The following is a 16,663-nucleotide window of genomic DNA, read 5'->3' as shown; positions in this document are numbered from 1 at the left end:
TCTACAGACTAAATATAGTGGATCTTCAAAACCCTGGCTTTTGAACTACATTGTTAAGGGTGGCTTCCGAGTCGACCCTCACAACACAGGCATAAAGGCGGGGCGGGGCGGGGCTGGAGATGCAGTACTGAGTGTCCTGTTAATATGCAGTGCCTTTTAAACCTGTTTTACTGTGAAAAAAATGCTTTTAAAATACTTTTAAATTAACTGCGTGTGTAAAAATAAATTGGACCTGACACACCTGAGACACGCTGAATAAGTGGACCGCTAAGAGTTAACCATTAAGCTTCAAAGTCACTGCACCCATGAAATCTGTGCACGCAGTCTTTTATACTCGGTTAAGCAGCTTTGGTATAGAATATTCATGTTCTGGGTCTTTAGGAGGTAAACACCGATATGGTAATGGTTGCATTTCTATTTTAGGGAACCAGGATTATGATAATAATTTAACATTCTGTAATCTTGCCCTTGCGACGGCTTGGTTGCACTCACCCATATGGTAATGACTACATTTCATACTTGAAAGGGAACATTAGGTTATTATAACCCTGGTTCCCTGAAATAGAAATGTAACTATTAACCATCAAGTTTGCTGTGCCCATGATTGCAGCAATCTTGAAGGAAAAATTGCACTGAAGTCTGTGAGCACAGTGGCTTTGTGCCCTCGGGTGAGGGCCATGACTGTGTCACAGGCTCAGCGAGCAACTTTGGTATATCTTATTCTGGTTTCCTGTCTCTACAAGGTAAATACCCATATGGTAATGGTTACATTTCTATTTCAGGGAGCCAGGGTTATTATAATAACGTTTTCATACAAGTTTATTGAATTCATTCAGGTGTTTTCTGGATATTACTTGCAGCTGGCAGTTCCAGTTGTTATAAGAACATAAGAAAGTTTACAAACGAGAGGAGGCTATTCAACTCATCTTGCTCGTTTGGTCGTTAGTACCTTATTGATCCCAAAATCTCATCAAGCAGCTTCTTGAAGGATCCCAGGGTGTCAGCTTCAACAACATTACAGGAGAGTTGGTTCCAGACCCTCACAATTGTCTGTATAAAAATGTGCCTGCTGTTTTCTGTTCTGAATGCCCTTGTTTCTTTCCCCTGTTCTGAATGTCCTTGTTTCTTTTTTCAGGTCGAAAAAGTACCCTGGGTCGACATTGTCAATACCTTTTAGAATTTTGAATGCTTGAATCAGATCGCCGTGTATTCTTTGTTCAAGACTGAATAGATTATTTCAGCCTGTCTGCATATGACATGCATTTTAAACCCAGAATAATTCTGGTCGCTCTTTTTTGCACTCTTTCTAGATCAACAATATCCTTTTTGTAGCGAGGTGACCAGAACTGAACACAATATTCTAGATGATGTCTTACTAATGCATTGTAAAGTTTTAACATTCCTTCCCTTGATTTAAATTCAACACTTTTCACTATATATCCGAGCATCTTGTTGGCCTTTTTTATAGCTTCCCCACATTGTCTTGATGAAGACATTTCTGAGTCAACATAAACTCCTAGGTCTTTTTCATAGATTCCTTCTTCAATTTCAGTATCTCCCATATGATATTTATAATGCACATTTTTATTGCCTGCGTGCAGTACCTTACACTTTTCTCTATTAAATGCCATTTGCCATGTGTCTGCTCAGTTCTGAATGTTATCTAGATCATTTTGAATGACCTTTGCTGCTGCAACAGTGCTTGCCACTCCTCTATTTTTGTGTCGTCTGCAAATTTAACAAGTTTGCTTACTATACCAGAATCTAGTCATTAATGTAGATTAGGAAGAGCAGAGGACCTAATACTGATCCCTGTGGTACTCCACTAGTTACCTTGCTCCCATTTTGAGGTTTCTCCTTTAATCACTACTTTCTGTTTTCTACTTGTAAACTCCCTCCTCGGTGCACAGGTCCCTGTCTGTAGCATTGCACTTGTAACCTCCCTCCTCGGTGCACAGGTCCCTGTCTGTAACATTGCACTTGTAAACTCCCTCCTTGGTGCACAGGTCCCTGTCTGTAGCATTGCACTTGTAAACTCCCTCCTCGGTGCACAGGTCCCTGTCTGTAGCATTGCACTTGTAAACTCCCTCCTCGGTGCACAGGTCCCTGTCTGTAGCATTGCACTTGTAACCTCCCTCGACAGTACAGAGTTCACTTCTGTTACACAACAGCACCCTGTGCTCTTTACACAGTGACTGAATTGACTGCATGTTCCCTGGTCACTCCTTATGCTGTAAAAGCACCAGCATTTTGCACTTTGCCTTGCATGTCTCTGCATTACCTTGTTGTCCCAGTTTTCACTAGGCTTGTACTTTTGTCATCATGGCACCACTGCCTACAATGAAAATATGCATTGCATGTTTGCATGCTTTTGAATTACCTGCCATTGACACAATGTTAACAATGACTCCTCCCTGGCCTTTATTCTGCTTCTTCATGTGCTGCAGAGCAAGATAGGAGCCTCTGATCACTCCATTCTGACAGGGGAAAGGATTTTATCAACAGTTGTGTTACAGTGGAAATCCTTTGCTGTAGTTCCATTGTCCTGTGAACAGTTTTTTTTTTTTTTTTCTTTTAGGTAAAGATGCTGCCAACACCTTCTAAATTCCACTACATTTTCAATCTGCGGGACCTATCCAGGATCTGGCAAGGCATGTTGACCGTAAAAGCTCCAGAATGTGAAAGTCCAACATTGGTACTGGCTTTGTTCAAGAGTGAATGTACCAGGGTGATAGCTGACAGGTAAATCATCTAGTAGTGGTTGTCTGCATTTCATTACATGCTCTCACTTCATACATCCCTTTCATTGAAAAACTGAGTAAAATAACTCTGGAAGAAACTAATCAAACAACATACTTTATTGAGCATTTGTTTTGCAAGTCATTATCCTAAATGCCACATGTGTGGCTACAGTTTCCAAATGTGATAGTAGTAATGCAAGTACAATCTGTTTGGTAAACAACCATCTTCACATATATTTATCTTTGCACTCTTTGAAGTGCAAAGATAAATAATTAAAAAGATGATTCACCCATTGTAAAAGAGTAGTGGGATATTTTTACAATGATGTTGAGAAACACAGAGGGTTTATGAGGGTTTAACTTACATTCTTTTTTCTCGTGCATGAAATTGTGCTCTCCAAACAGCGCGGTCGTGGTGAGTGCTGGTGTCGTGAGGTAAGTGCAGGGAGGTGGTGTTTGAGCTGGCTCTGTGGTTGCAGCACCTGGCTCCTTACTCCTCCTCTACAAGACAAGGACAATACGTAAAACAAAACAAACAAACATTTCAGTGCAAGGCAGTACAAAGGGGACACAGCTACGTGAGTACGGCCCAACTCCTACCTGCAATCAGCCCTGCACCCCGGTGTAACCAGTCGCTGCCTGACCCGCAGCTGATCACATGGGAATCATTTCGAGTACGCACAGCTAAGTGCTTCCTCCAAGATGGCCGACTTCCTGTTTCTGCCCACTGTCGAGTTGACCCATCTATGGGGAAGTGTACTACCAACCTTACACAGCGCCCTTTCTGGTTGGGAGGGAGATTTACAGCATTGATTCTTTCTCTCTTTATCACAATTGGCTAGATACTTTTAATAATGACCACTGTAACACCGAGATTCTTTTCAAAGTCCTTGTAACCTATTTCCATCCCGTTCATTTTATACCTATAATGTGGATTATTACGCCTCATATGAAATACTTTACATCTCTTAACATTAAAATTAATTTGCCACAAGTTTGCCCAGTTAGAGAAGGTCCAAATTCCTTTGAATTAGCTGTGCTGCAGTTTCAGAGTCCACCACTCCCCCAAGTTTGGTGTCATCTGCAAATTTAACAATCGTGCAAACCTTTGTGGTACCGCACTAAGTATATCCTCCAAATCTGATTTTACACCTCTCACAATTAGTCTCTGTCTTTTTTTTTCAACCATTTCTGTATCCAAATACATGTCCTCCCAAAACAAAACAAAACAAAACAAAACAAAACAAAACAAAAAGCTGCCTATCACAGCTAACGTGTGAAGTGAATCAGATTCATAACTAAATAACAAAGCTTTAGCCCAGAAAGGGTAGTGTGACTGTCAAGTCACTCTTTTTCGCCAATCGAGGTGGCTTGAATTTGTCTCTCTCTTAACAAACTAAGTCCTCCTCTTCCGGTTTGGTTTGTTTCTAAGCAGATTTTGTTGTTCACACTGCATTTAAAAAAGGACTGTGCAAATACTCTGAAAATCTGATCTGAGTAAAGCCTTTTAACATGTTTTTTGTCAACAGGTATGTAACAGGGACAGCATCCTGTAAACTGGCTTCTCGGGTGCATTTATGTATTTTCAGGAGTATCCAGACACTCCACCTGTGACGTGCTGAGTTTTGTTTATAGGGAATCATAGCCAAAGATTAGTCGACTGTGATTCCTTAAACAGCTGGTAGGTGTGTCCTGGTAGAATATCTCGCTATAGAAAGGAGCTCCTGGACACATCTCTCTGCTACAATCCAGGGCACACCAGTCCATAAAGACATGAAAGGAAGGTGACTTCAGTGTAGTGAGCAACCAAAAGACTTTAATTTAAGCTTGTGACCACCAAGTGTTATACCGGGGTCAGAGTTTCATTTGTATCTGTATAGGAAAAGGACAAGGACTAGTATCAGGATCTTAAACCCGTTAAAAGTACAGTGAGAGTCATGTGTTTGCGGGACTTCCTTATTTGTAGGAGCAAAGCCCTGCATGTTAATGGTGTCCTTAAATTTGTGGCTGTTTTTACCAGTGTTTTTGTTTTTGTGTTTTGCTTTACACCATTGTGTGTACACACCCGTGGCTGACCATCACTGGTAATGTTTGTTTCCCTTTTGTCTGTTACTCCCTTTAATAAAATGTGGTGTCTTTGGCAGCGTTTGGCAAACAAAACTGTTTGTGTCTGTCGCCAGAAACCCACACTCCCTACTACAAGGTATTAAATTATATTGAAACAAGCTATTTAACAATGTGTTAATTTCACAACAAGAAAAGTAGCCCTCATCTATACAATTGAGTATCAGTCAATGGTAATACATATCCTCCTTGAGTGATTTGAAAGTTTGGGAGCAAATTTTACTTTTAACCTGGGCACTGACATTTTAACTTAATTTTTATTTACCTACACAGTCCTAGTACTGAGTTTGTAAATAGCCCCTCAAACGGACCAGGTGTGAACACATCATAAGCCTCTGTTTCCTCATAAATTCTTTACTATGGGTTATATTTTGTGCTGCAGGTTTGTGTCCGAAGAAGATAAGGTCTGGTTTGAGAAGTCAATTATCCATGTGGTTCAGGAGCATGTGGACCCACAACTCGTGGATCATCTCCACCCAGAACCCTACTTTGTGGATTTCCTGAAGGACGCTCCAGAGGCAACAGGAGAAGAGCCTGAAGATTCATCCTTGGAAGCTCCAAAAGTTTATGAGCTGGTACAATACAATTAAAAATCACGTATACCTTTTTATTTAAGCGTCTTAAAGGATGCTGGTCTTGTTTGTTTTTGTTTTTAAGTGTTCAGTCTGTTTCCAAAAATGTTGATGTACATAACATTTTATTAAATAAGGTGTCTGTGATATCTTGTAATTATGTGCTTCCCTTGTGTTAAATTAACTAAAATACTGATACCAGTAGCATCTTTTTTTTTTTTTCTTTTATAATCTGATCTACCCTTACTGTTCACTCATTTGTAATTAAAATTGTGGTGGTAACTGTATGTTTAATAGGACACTTGTTCAGTGTATAATATTGAGATTCATCTTGCTTAGATCCCAAGCTTTGAGTTCCTGTGTGAGAAGCTCCAGTTCTATCAGGCACAGTACAATGAAGCTGTCAGAGGATCACGCCTTGACCTGGTTTTCTTTAAAGATGCAATGACACATCTCATCAAGGTCAGATTGATAGTTCAATTGCCTCACACTTTTATTAAACTAGAATTGTTTACAAAATGGAGTGCTTATAAATGGTTAAATTTATAAATTTGTTAAAATTAAATTAAAAATTAAAAAAGAAGGTATGCAAAGTTACCCTGCCATTCAAAAGCTAATGTCTAAAATTAATTTAATGCAATATTTTAATACATTTCATAAATATATAAAGGTCCTGAAATCATGAACAAATAATTTGCTATTATGTTCTGTACATGATGGTGAATAGGCTACATCCTGTACTATAATTTTTAGCAACATGTTTGTGTATGTAACTTTTACTAGTAACTAAACCTTGCCTGTATAAATCTAGCTAGCTTTTGGGAAAATTAATTGGTGAGATACAAAATATTATACACATACAAAGACTGACAAAAAAAAGATGGAGAATGGCCTAATACTCCACAATGATAGAGTGGAAACTGCTGAGGGTTTATGTGTTTTTAGGCCACTGCAGCACCTCTGCTGATTGGCACACTACGTTGTAGATACCTGCTTGCACTGCTTGCGACCAGAGTTGTGGTTTTAGGTGGTGGTTCCCTTTCAAGTGCTGCCTTCCCCCGTGCACGCTACAGTATTATTATTGTTTGCTTGTTTTTATCACTTATTGCAAATTGTTGTTTTCATGTGTTTTAGTAAAAATGACTTCACATATTGTGCACTCAGCCATAGTTGTTTGTTAGTCCTTCAGCGGCCCTGTGCTCCGCGCAAAGCTGGCAGCTCTGCTGCCCCTTCCCTGGGATCGAACGCCTGGTGCTCTCTTGTAAGCTGCTAGCTTCGGTTGAAGCATAAAATAAAATGTGTGGTTTTTTTTTAATAAAAAATATATTAAAATATCGGTAACTGATTGATTACTGTTTTGTGTGAGAAGAAATTGTTATCTCTGTTGTGTTTTTTTTATTTTTTATTACAGAAATACTAACGCAGCTGCTGGGTCAATCTGCTTGCAGCTTTAGTGTGAAGACTGTTAGGGCTCTAGCAGTAGGCTTTCCTTGGATTTCGATCTGTTGGTTATCCAAAAAGCGTTATAGGTGGGCATCCCTATATCGCTCCTGTGCTAACTGTAGGTCCCAGACTTGCTACCGTTCCCGCCAGTACTTCTGTACAACGAACGAGGTTATCCTTCCGATTCACTAGCAGTCGCTGGGCTCAGCTCTGCTTCGGGTCTGATTTGCTTGCAGTCCTTCCTGCAGTGTTTTGTTGCCGCTCTGGTCACTGCTTGCAGTACCATTGTGAGGGCTGTCGCTGAGACAGCAGGCTTCCTCCAGTCTTAGGGCTGTGTTGTGTTAAACCAGAAGCTATACAGGTGGGCATCCCTGCATATTGCTTCTTCGGTGTAGGTCAGTGATCTACCACCGTTCCTAGTGAACGAGGTTACCTGTACTGTACCGTGCACCGTACCAAGGGTACTGTGCGCTATATACTGTCTGTATATACCGTACTGTTTGTACTGTACTGTGTATACTGTGCATTGCTGTGCAAAAAGAAATACTATTGCACTGTACTGTGTGTACTGGGCTTGTGCACTATAGAAGATAGTGCAGGTGTTAAGCATTCGCTATGTTGATACTAGTAATATAGGCTATACTGATAGCAATTACAGTTCAAGGTCGTTTGCATTGCACACCACTGTAGTTACATTATGCCGGGGTTTCATTTGTGCGTTATATGCAAGAAAGGTTTCCCCACGGAGGACAGGCATGGCAGATGCGTTGCCTGTCTGGGTCCGGAGCATGCTAAGGAGGCACTTGCCGACCGTAGCTATTGCAAGTTTTGTGCGTCCTTTTCTACTCGTACATTAGAAAAACGAGTGTTGCGCAGCTCTGTAGAGCGCTCACTGTCTGTTCCACCTGGACAAGGCTCCCCTCCCTCTTCAGCTCTGAATAAGGGCGTCTGGTAAGTAATTAATAATATTAAAAAGGGAGCTGTATCCTCTCATGAGAGCTCTGTGCCTAGGGAAAGTAGGAGAACACGTAGGAGACTGGCTTCATGGTCCTCCTTGTCTTCTCCTTCCCCCTCCCCTCCTCCGGCTCCCTCGCCTAAGAAGAAGAGAAAAAAGAGCCATAGGTCTCATAGATCAGACAGCTCTGAGCAGCTGGATAAGCTCTGGGAGGTGGTCTCCCAACAGGGAAACATGTTAGCTGAGCTGTTGGGAGAACACACTGTTACACCTGCTCCCTCTGTGCCATTACAGTCACAAGGAGTAGTACACACAGAATGGCAGCAAGAGGATCTGCTGTCTATCACTGCGTCTGATGAGGCAGTCGATCGGGAGTTCCCCTCTGAGGAAGGTGACTCGGATAGCACAACACCAGTAGCGCAGGTGTCACTATCAGCAGAGCTTTTGCCATTGATTAAGAGGGCCACAGACATTTTGAATGTTCCATGGCCTGTAGATGACAAGCGGAAAAACTACATTTTTGACGATGGTCCCGCTCTCTCAAGTGTCTCCTCCAGTACACCCGGATTTCCTCTTTGAGGTGCATTCATCCTGGGGTCACCCAGCTACAACGCCTGCTGCTTCACGTTCCTTGGGAGCGCTGTATCGCCTGCATGAGGCACATAAACTTGGCTTGGCTGATTCCACCAGTAGATGCCGCTATCGTACCATTGGTGCAAGCCCCTAAGCTAGCTTTTTTAAACAAGGATGCTACCTGCCCGAATAAACAGTGCCGGGTTTCGGAGAGCATGCTTAAAAGGCTTATTCAGTTGGTACCTTTACTGCGCGGCTGGGAAATTATAACAGCATATTGGTGGCTTACCAGAGCTGTTTATTAAAGTCTCTTTCACAAAGTCACAGACCCACACCACAGCAGCTCGAAGAATTGCGACTGGTGAATAAAAACGTGCTCCGTATATCTAAATTCAATGGGCAGGCAGTGGGCAGGAATCTGACTGTGCTAGTAATGGCAAGATGTCAGCTCTGGCTGTCTCAGGTGCACATAGCAGATGGTGACAAGGCACCATTGCTGGATGCTCCCATTACTCCAGGACACAGTAGATGACATGCTGCAGTGCTCTCATTGGGCGCGTGAGTCTACTAAGGAACTGGTGCGCCTGATGCAAAAGATGCCACCTCCAGTACGTAGACAGGCACAAAACTGGAAACCTAGGTTCCAGCAGCCTAAAGGACCGGCACACAGCCGGCGCCTGCTAAGCCAAAGTGGCGTTTCACAACCAACCTATGGCTGCGCAAAGGGGGAACTTCAGTAAGTTCCACCATCAAGCGCAAAGGCAAAAGCCTCAGGCTAAGCCTCAGGGAAAGCAGCAGCCCTAGCAATTTGCTGCCACAGGCCCAGGGCCCCTTTTCAAGAAATCACCTGGAGTACTGGCGTCAATGCACCTCGGACACCTGGGTGATCAATACTGTACAGACCATCTATTCTCTGCAATACAGACACAGTCCCCCTTCATATCGGGGCGTGACTACAACGTTAGTCACGGATGCAAAGATGCATTGGTGTTGTCTCAGGAGTTGACAGCCCTGCTTCAGAAACGGGCTATTTGCACAGTTCATCCTCTTCACTTAGAAGAAGGTTTTTACTCCAGGTACTTCCTGGTGCCCAAACTGGATGGTGGCCTCAGACCAATCCTCGATCTCAGACAAGTCAATCTATATCTGAGTCGACGGAGGTTCAAAATGTTAACCATGCAGCAGCTGTTGCAGTCAATAAGGCTAGGTGATTGGTTCACTACGGTGGATTTAAAAGACGCCTGTTTCCACATCCCCATAAGAGCAGGGCACAGGAAGTATCTTGGGTTCGCTTTCCAGGGGATAGAGTATGAGTTTCAGGTGTTGTCGTTCGGCCACTCTTTAGCCCCCTGTGCCATTGAGACTCAGGGGCATCAGAGTGCTCAATTACCTGGACGATTGGCTCATTTGTGCTCGATCTCCAGCGCAGGCAAGGGCTCACATGAAACTCATCACAGACCACCTGCTTCGGTTAGGTCTGTCAGTGAACTAATCAAAGAGCCAGCTTGCACCTTCACAGACAGCCTCCTATTTCGGAGTGCGTCTGGATTCCAAGACCATGTTTTCCACTCTGTCAGAGGACAGAGTGCAGAGAATAGCCACTTGTCTGAATCTTTTTCAGCCCAACAGAAAGCTCACAGTAGTGACATTTCAGAGGCTCCTAGGCTTGATGGCAGCAGCTTCTCATATCCTTCCTTTGGGCCTTCTACACATGCGTCCTCTCCAAGGCTGGTTCACAGCAGGGTTTTTCAGCCCGCATTGAACTGTGGCTGTCGCTGACAGTATCTCGGCACTGTCTGCAAGCTCTATCCTGGTGGACACAGCACGCTCACCTATGCTTAGGTGTAGCGCTGGGCAAAGCGTTACCAGGAGGGAGGTTATAACCACAGATGCGTCCAGCCTCGGCTGGGGCGCCGTGTGGAATTTACAGGAGGTTCAGAGGAGACATATGCTTGTCTGGATGGACAACACTACTGTGGTGGCATACATAAACACTAGGGCGGCCTCAGGTCCCCCAGTCTCCATAGGCTGTTGCTTTGGGCGCACCGTTACCTCCTCTCTCTGCAGGCAGTATATCTTCCCGGGGTGACAAATTGGGCAGCTGACCTTTCAAGGACAGTCCCCAGTGCCTCTGAATGGAGGCTTCACCCAGAAGTGGTGAACCTCATTTGGCAATGGTTCAGGAGAGCACAGGTGAACCTGTTTGCCTCCGAAGAATCTACTTATTGTCCCCTCTGGTTCTCAATAACAGGAGCAGTGGACCCGCTGGCAATAGATGCCTTGGCGCACCAGTTGCCAAGGCAACTACTATATGCTTTTCCTCCACTAGCCATGCTTCCGCTGTGCTTAGAACAGATCAGGCAGGACCAGGCCAGGGTGTTACTAGTAGCCCCTTATTGGCCCAGGAGACTGTGGTTTTCAACTCTGATACAGATCCTGAGAGGTCAGCCGTGGAGTCTGCCAAAACGCAGCGACCTGCTCAGTCAGGGACCTTGTGGCATTCCGACCTATCGAGCCTGCAGTTCTGGGTCTGGCCCATGAACGACGCCATTTGAGCCATCTGGGGCTGTCTAATAGAGTCATTGACACTCTATTACTATATGCCCAAGGGGTTAGACCTGTCCCATAGCAGTTATACTGCAGTTTTTACAGGACTATGTGCAGCTTTGGAATATCTATTCAGGTTAGACAGTATGAAAGGATTAATACCCATGAGGTAATGGTTACATTTCTATTTCTTTTCTGCAAACGTTGCCATTCCAGGAACACCCTGGAGGCTGAGACTATCGATGGACATGTTGGTCAATGCAGCCACTGTGTTGAGGAAAGAGCTGGTTGCACTGGCACCCCACAGTCATGCCCCTTGTAAAGTCATGATTGATGCTGAAGAACTCTCACACAAGTCATGTGACCTCATACATTTGCATATATTGCAGTATAGGGGATTTTCTCATTTTTCTTGCGTTCTCAAATTGTTAGGCCTGCCAGTGTATTGTCCAGAGCATTGGATTCATGTTTAGCACTTCCCCTGTAGTGACACACATACCTGATTTGCAGTGCACAGCTACCATAACAGTGCTCAATCATTGTGTGGTTCAAGATACCACAAATTACAATCTCAGAATTCCATTACTCTGTATCTATTGATGTGCCTTCTTTCAGATATCCCGTATCATTCGAACAGACTGTGGGAATGCTCTACTTGTTGGGGTTGGTGGATCTGGAAAGCAGAGTCTCACCCGACTTGCATCATTTATAGCAGGATATAAAATATTTCAAATCACTTTAACCAGGTGAGTGCACTTACTCCAAGATAAGGTTTTAGTTAACCAATTTCTTTGAGAACTGAAACCCAAATAAATCCTGCAAACATTCAGTATGTTTTTAATTTGAATACTAGTAATACAGTATAAGTTCTGCTGATCATTTCAATAGGTCAATAATGTCAAATGTTACCAGGCTCGATTACAGCCTGCAAAGTATTTACTGGTATGTATTTTGTTTCCTTCCATAGAACATATAGCATAAGTAACCTAATGGATGACCTAAAGCTCATGTATAGAGTGGCTGGAGCTGATGGGAAAGGTATCACCTTCGTTTTCACAGATAACGAGGTTAAGGAGGAGGCCTTTCTGGAGTACCTGAACAACGTTTTGTCTTCTGGGGAGGTAAAGCAGATGGCCAGTGACTGGAAATACAATTATTTTATTAAAAGGCATTTTAGTAATCAATGAATGGACACTCACCATGTGCTCTTGCTACTCCACCTAAGCCCCTTTCACACACAAATGCCGCTGCTGAGCTGTCTCAGTGAGGTTTTAAAAAAGGATTTGATTGGTGTTAGTTAACAGCACCTTACTGAGGTGTGAATTATTAAGGTTAATGTGATTGTTGTGTGTTACCTTCCCCAGGTTTCCAACTTGTTTGCCCGTGATGAGCTGGATGAAATCACGCAGGGGCTGATCTCAGTGATGAAGAAGGAGCTTCCTCGCCACCCCCCCACCTTTGACAACCTTTACGAATACTTCATCTCGCGGGCCAGGAAAAACTTGCATGTTGTGCTCTGCTTCTCCCCTGTGCGTATCTGACTTTCCATCTGCATGGCAAACTCCACCACAACTAGAAACAGAATTTCTCACGACCCAGACACAAATTAGTAAATTAGAAGTGAGCTAATGTTTTGTGAATGGAGTCTATTTCGTGTCACTTTTAGTAATCATGTGAATCAGCTCAATAAGTATGTTAAAGAATGTCACTCATTCTAGTTTATTTGGAGCCAAAATATGCAGTCATTCAACTGCTACAGAGTCAGATCTGTGCCTGTTGTGCATGCCCATTACTAGATCTGATAAAACACCAAAATGCTGCTCAGAGAGTGGCTAAAGTCACTTACTTTTGAGATGATGATAACTTGAGAGGGCATATATTTGACCTGATGGCTTCGATTACTTTCTGTTTCCAGGTCGGGGAGAAGTTTCGTAGTCGATCGCTGAAGTTCCCTGGCCTGATTTCTGGCTGTACCATGGACTGGTTCAGTCGCTGGCCCACCGAGGCCCTGGTGGCAGTGTCTCACTACTTCCTTTCGGAGTTTCACATTGTCTGCTCTCCTGATGTCAAAATACAGGTGGAGCAGACTATGGGGAACTTCCACGACAAAGTCTCTGTGACCTGTGAGACATACTTCCACAGGTACAGATTTTTTAGTTCACACTGATGTATCTTTTGTTTGGATAGTATGTTTGTTGTCGTACATTACGCAAGTTCAGTAATTAAGCAGGACAACCACTAATTAGTGTAGTGTCTTTTTCTCATACCCTTACCCTTAGAATACAAGGATACTTAGGTCTTAATGTCAATGTGGATGATTTGAACTGAAGATCTTAAAACTTTTTAATTATTATTATTCTTGGTTTCAGGTATCGGCGAAGAGCACATGTGACACCGAAATCCTACCTGTCTTTCATCAATGGTTACAAAACAGTTTATGCTGAAAAGCACGAGTATATAAATGACCTAGCTGAGCGCATGAACACTGGTAAGTGCACTGGAGCTGTGTCAGACCTGACTGCTTTTATTTTTTATAAAAAATGGTAAATAAATAAAATATATAGTTATTACAGGTAGGGGGAATAAAAAGGGTATCTGCTGGGGAAAAAAGTGGCAAATTCCATGAAGGCAGTGGTCGCTATTTTCTCTCTTACCCAGCCTTCAGCTTTTTTTTTCATTTACTGTGGTAAACTTTCATAAAGAGGAAACTGAGTTACATGGAACTTAATTGATGCTGGGGGTCAAATCCTTTATGATCAAATCTGGGACACGTAGGTTGTGACTATCAGAAACACAATTGTTAACAATAATACAATGATCAGTATGTTTTCAGTACAATAACTTATCCAGTGACAGATAATATTGATAATATACATTAATTAATCTGCCACTCTCTTAAACCAACACGCAGGTCTATTAATGCTACAAAACCAGGAAGAAACAACTAGGGTTTACTGTAAATTCTCACTCCAACAGGTCTGTCCAAGCTGATGGAGGCCAGCGAGTCTGTAGCTCAACTTTCTAAGGACCTGGCTGTGAAAGAGAAAGAACTTGCTGTGGCTTCTATAAAGGCTGAAAAGGTTGGTCAAACTGTCAGTTATTTACATACCAAATCTCCTTGAGCTTTTTTTTTTATAGTCCAATGTTTTTTATGTGATTCCCTTGCAGGTGCTGGCTGAGGTAACAGTAAGTGCAGAGGCTGCATCTATAGTGAAAAATGAGGTCCAACTGGTGAAAGATAAAGCTCAAAAAATTGTAGATGGTATTGGAAAAGAGAAGGCTTACGCAGAGGTGAAACTGGAAGCTGCTAAGCCTGCCTTGGAGGAGGCAGAGGCTGCTTTAAATGTGAGTTGTTTCAGTATATAATAGACCTCCCAAAGAGTATCTGTTTGTATACATGCACGATTTACCATAAAGTTTTCACTGTAAATTTACTTAAAATGAATTGTCTTCTTCCAGACCATTAAACCAGCAGATATTGCAACAGTGCGTAAGCTGGCCAAACCACCACATCTGATTATGAGAATAATGGACTGCTGCCTTTTACTGTTCCAAAGGAAGTTGGAAACCATCACTATGGACCCTGAGAGACCCTGCCACAAGCCATCCTGGGGAGACGCACAGAAGGTTATACAGTTTTATAAAGTCTCCAACTGGCTGCTCTGATGAGATACACATTATTTTTTCGATACCTCAATACAGATACTTTTTAATAATAAAAATCAATTGTGTAATACATGAGCCTGAAGCAAAGGAGCAGTTAAAAAAATAGTTTCCCCAAAACAAGCTTGATTTATTTTATATTAATCTCTAGCTACGTGTTTTTGAAGTTATAGATGGAACTTTATATGTTGTGTTACAGCTGTTGAGTGCCAGCGGTTTCCTGCAGAATCTTCAGCAATTCCCAAAGGACTCTATCAATGCGGAGACAGTAGAGCTACTGCAGCCTTACTTCCAGGTGGAGGACTACACCCTGGAGAATGCCAAAAAGGTCTGTGGGAATGTGGCAGGCCTGCTCTCCTGGACTCAGGCAATGGCCACATTCTTTGGGATTAACAAAGAGGTCCTCCCGCTTAAGGTAAGGGCTTTTTACAAAAACATCAAAATGGTATAGAGGAACAAATTGGTTACACTCGTGTACATTTTGATAAGTGAAGTTTTCCAGAGTTAGGTTGTTGTGGAGGAAATCAATCATACGGTGAGAGTACTGTAGCATAAAGTAAACCCAGAAAGAACAATTACAATATTTACATGCACTGGCTACTTGATTTGTATGTGGATACTTGCTGTGTTTGATTTGTATCCAGAGTACAACCTCCATCAGTAATAATTGCAAATTATTACTTTTGTTTTTGAATATGAAAACACGTTTTACTTTACTTGAAGAAATGTATTTAAAGAAATGTATATATTTGTTTTATTTAACACAAGTACACGAGTTATGGGTCGTCGTGTAGGCTGTCGAGTCCTGCGGCAGATTCATTATCTGGATACAAATTAAGAAAGACAGACTCAGCAATGCTGCTTTCACTTCAGCAGTCAGGGAAGTTCTGATTTATTTCTGCTATTAAATAAAATTCACAAATTACAGGAAGGAAAAGTTGTTTTGTTTAAGATATACTTCAGAAATATCAAATTGGCGTTCTGTTTTAATAACTATTTATGCAATAACATTTATGCAATAACACAAAGTTATTTTTCACTCATATAATAAACATGTGGCCTTGTAGTCCTCAGAAATATCCATGTGGTTAAGCGGTATGTAGCATTTATTTTTATGAGCTTCTTAAAGAGTAATTAGACAATAACACAAGTTTTATATTCTTGAAGCAACATGATATAAAGGTATTACTTAAAAAGTCTACTAAACCTTCAGCAATCAGTGAAGTTCTGAAGAGAAAGTACCAATGCCAGTCTATATCTGTTCCTCAGACAGTGCAACCAACGGGCCACCTCTTAGACTACAAGACTGTAGCGTAAACCAAAAAATATGCATTATACAGAAACTTCACAAGCATTAAATTATTCTTGCAGGTAAGTACTTTTAGTTTTTAATCTTGTTTCACATGTGTGAAACTCTCATTGTACTCTGTGTGTCCATGCAGGCTAACCTGGTAATTCAGGAAGGACGTCTGATTGTAGCAAATGCCGAACTCTCCAATGCTCAGGCACAGTTGGATGAGAAACAGTCAGAGCTGGACCGAGTGCAAGCCAAGTTTGATGCTGCCATGAAGGAGAAGATGGTGAGGAGTCACCGGGGTTTAGGAAGGTTCTCAGGAAAGTGGGAGACAAGATTGGGTGTGGTCTAGTGGTTAGATTTCACATTGTCCTTGTGGGATTGTTATCCCTACTCAAAAGTAAATGCGGTATACAAACAGAAAGGATGGAAAAGAAAAAGAGTATATTCCACTTTTAAACTACTTTTCTGTGCGCTCTCATTTTTGTATTGTTTGTGTGAAGCTGAATTGCTGTGTATTGTAAAATACATTACAGTAATCTGTTGTGTATCCGCTCATCACATATCCGCCCTAACCGTTTATCCTCCATGATCAACCTCTTTAGCAATGTTAGTTTATTATTGACCAGAGAAGATTAGTTCAGATATTGTAGATCCTACCAAAGTTTTTGTACACTGTGTTGTATGTGCTCTGTGTGCTACCATTGCTAGTAGTGTCACGTGAGCTGTTCAGTGTGTTGATATGTAAATA

General features: G+C 42.2%; 1 protein-coding gene across 1 annotated transcript in view; it reads left to right on the top strand.

Moving 5' to 3' along the window:
- Window positions 1–16,663, top strand: part of LOC117411206 (dynein axonemal heavy chain 8-like) — a 166,428-nt gene that overhangs the window by 121,046 nt on the left and 28,719 nt on the right. Inside the window, exons 58-70 of the mRNA XM_034018497.3 lie at window positions 2,579–2,742; window positions 5,248–5,440; window positions 5,777–5,899; window positions 11,571–11,701; window positions 11,923–12,076; window positions 12,320–12,484; window positions 12,871–13,097; window positions 13,325–13,443; window positions 13,932–14,035; window positions 14,124–14,300; window positions 14,415–14,582; window positions 14,818–15,033; window positions 16,061–16,198. Coding sequence (XP_033874388.2) covers window positions 2,579–2,742; window positions 5,248–5,440; window positions 5,777–5,899; window positions 11,571–11,701; window positions 11,923–12,076; window positions 12,320–12,484; window positions 12,871–13,097; window positions 13,325–13,443; window positions 13,932–14,035; window positions 14,124–14,300; window positions 14,415–14,582; window positions 14,818–15,033; window positions 16,061–16,198 — 2,079 coding nt within the window. The remainder of the gene's footprint in view (window positions 1–2,578; window positions 2,743–5,247; window positions 5,441–5,776; window positions 5,900–11,570; window positions 11,702–11,922; window positions 12,077–12,319; window positions 12,485–12,870; window positions 13,098–13,324; window positions 13,444–13,931; window positions 14,036–14,123; window positions 14,301–14,414; window positions 14,583–14,817; window positions 15,034–16,060; window positions 16,199–16,663) is intronic.

The sequence above is a fragment of the Acipenser ruthenus genome, chromosome 6 (genome assembly GCF_902713425.1).
Source record: "Acipenser ruthenus chromosome 6, fAciRut3.2 maternal haplotype, whole genome shotgun sequence".
NCBI lineage: Eukaryota > Metazoa > Chordata > Actinopteri > Acipenseriformes > Acipenseridae > Acipenser > Acipenser ruthenus.
Note: the sequence above shows the minus strand (reverse complement) of the source record. Positions and strands in the feature narration are given on the sequence as shown.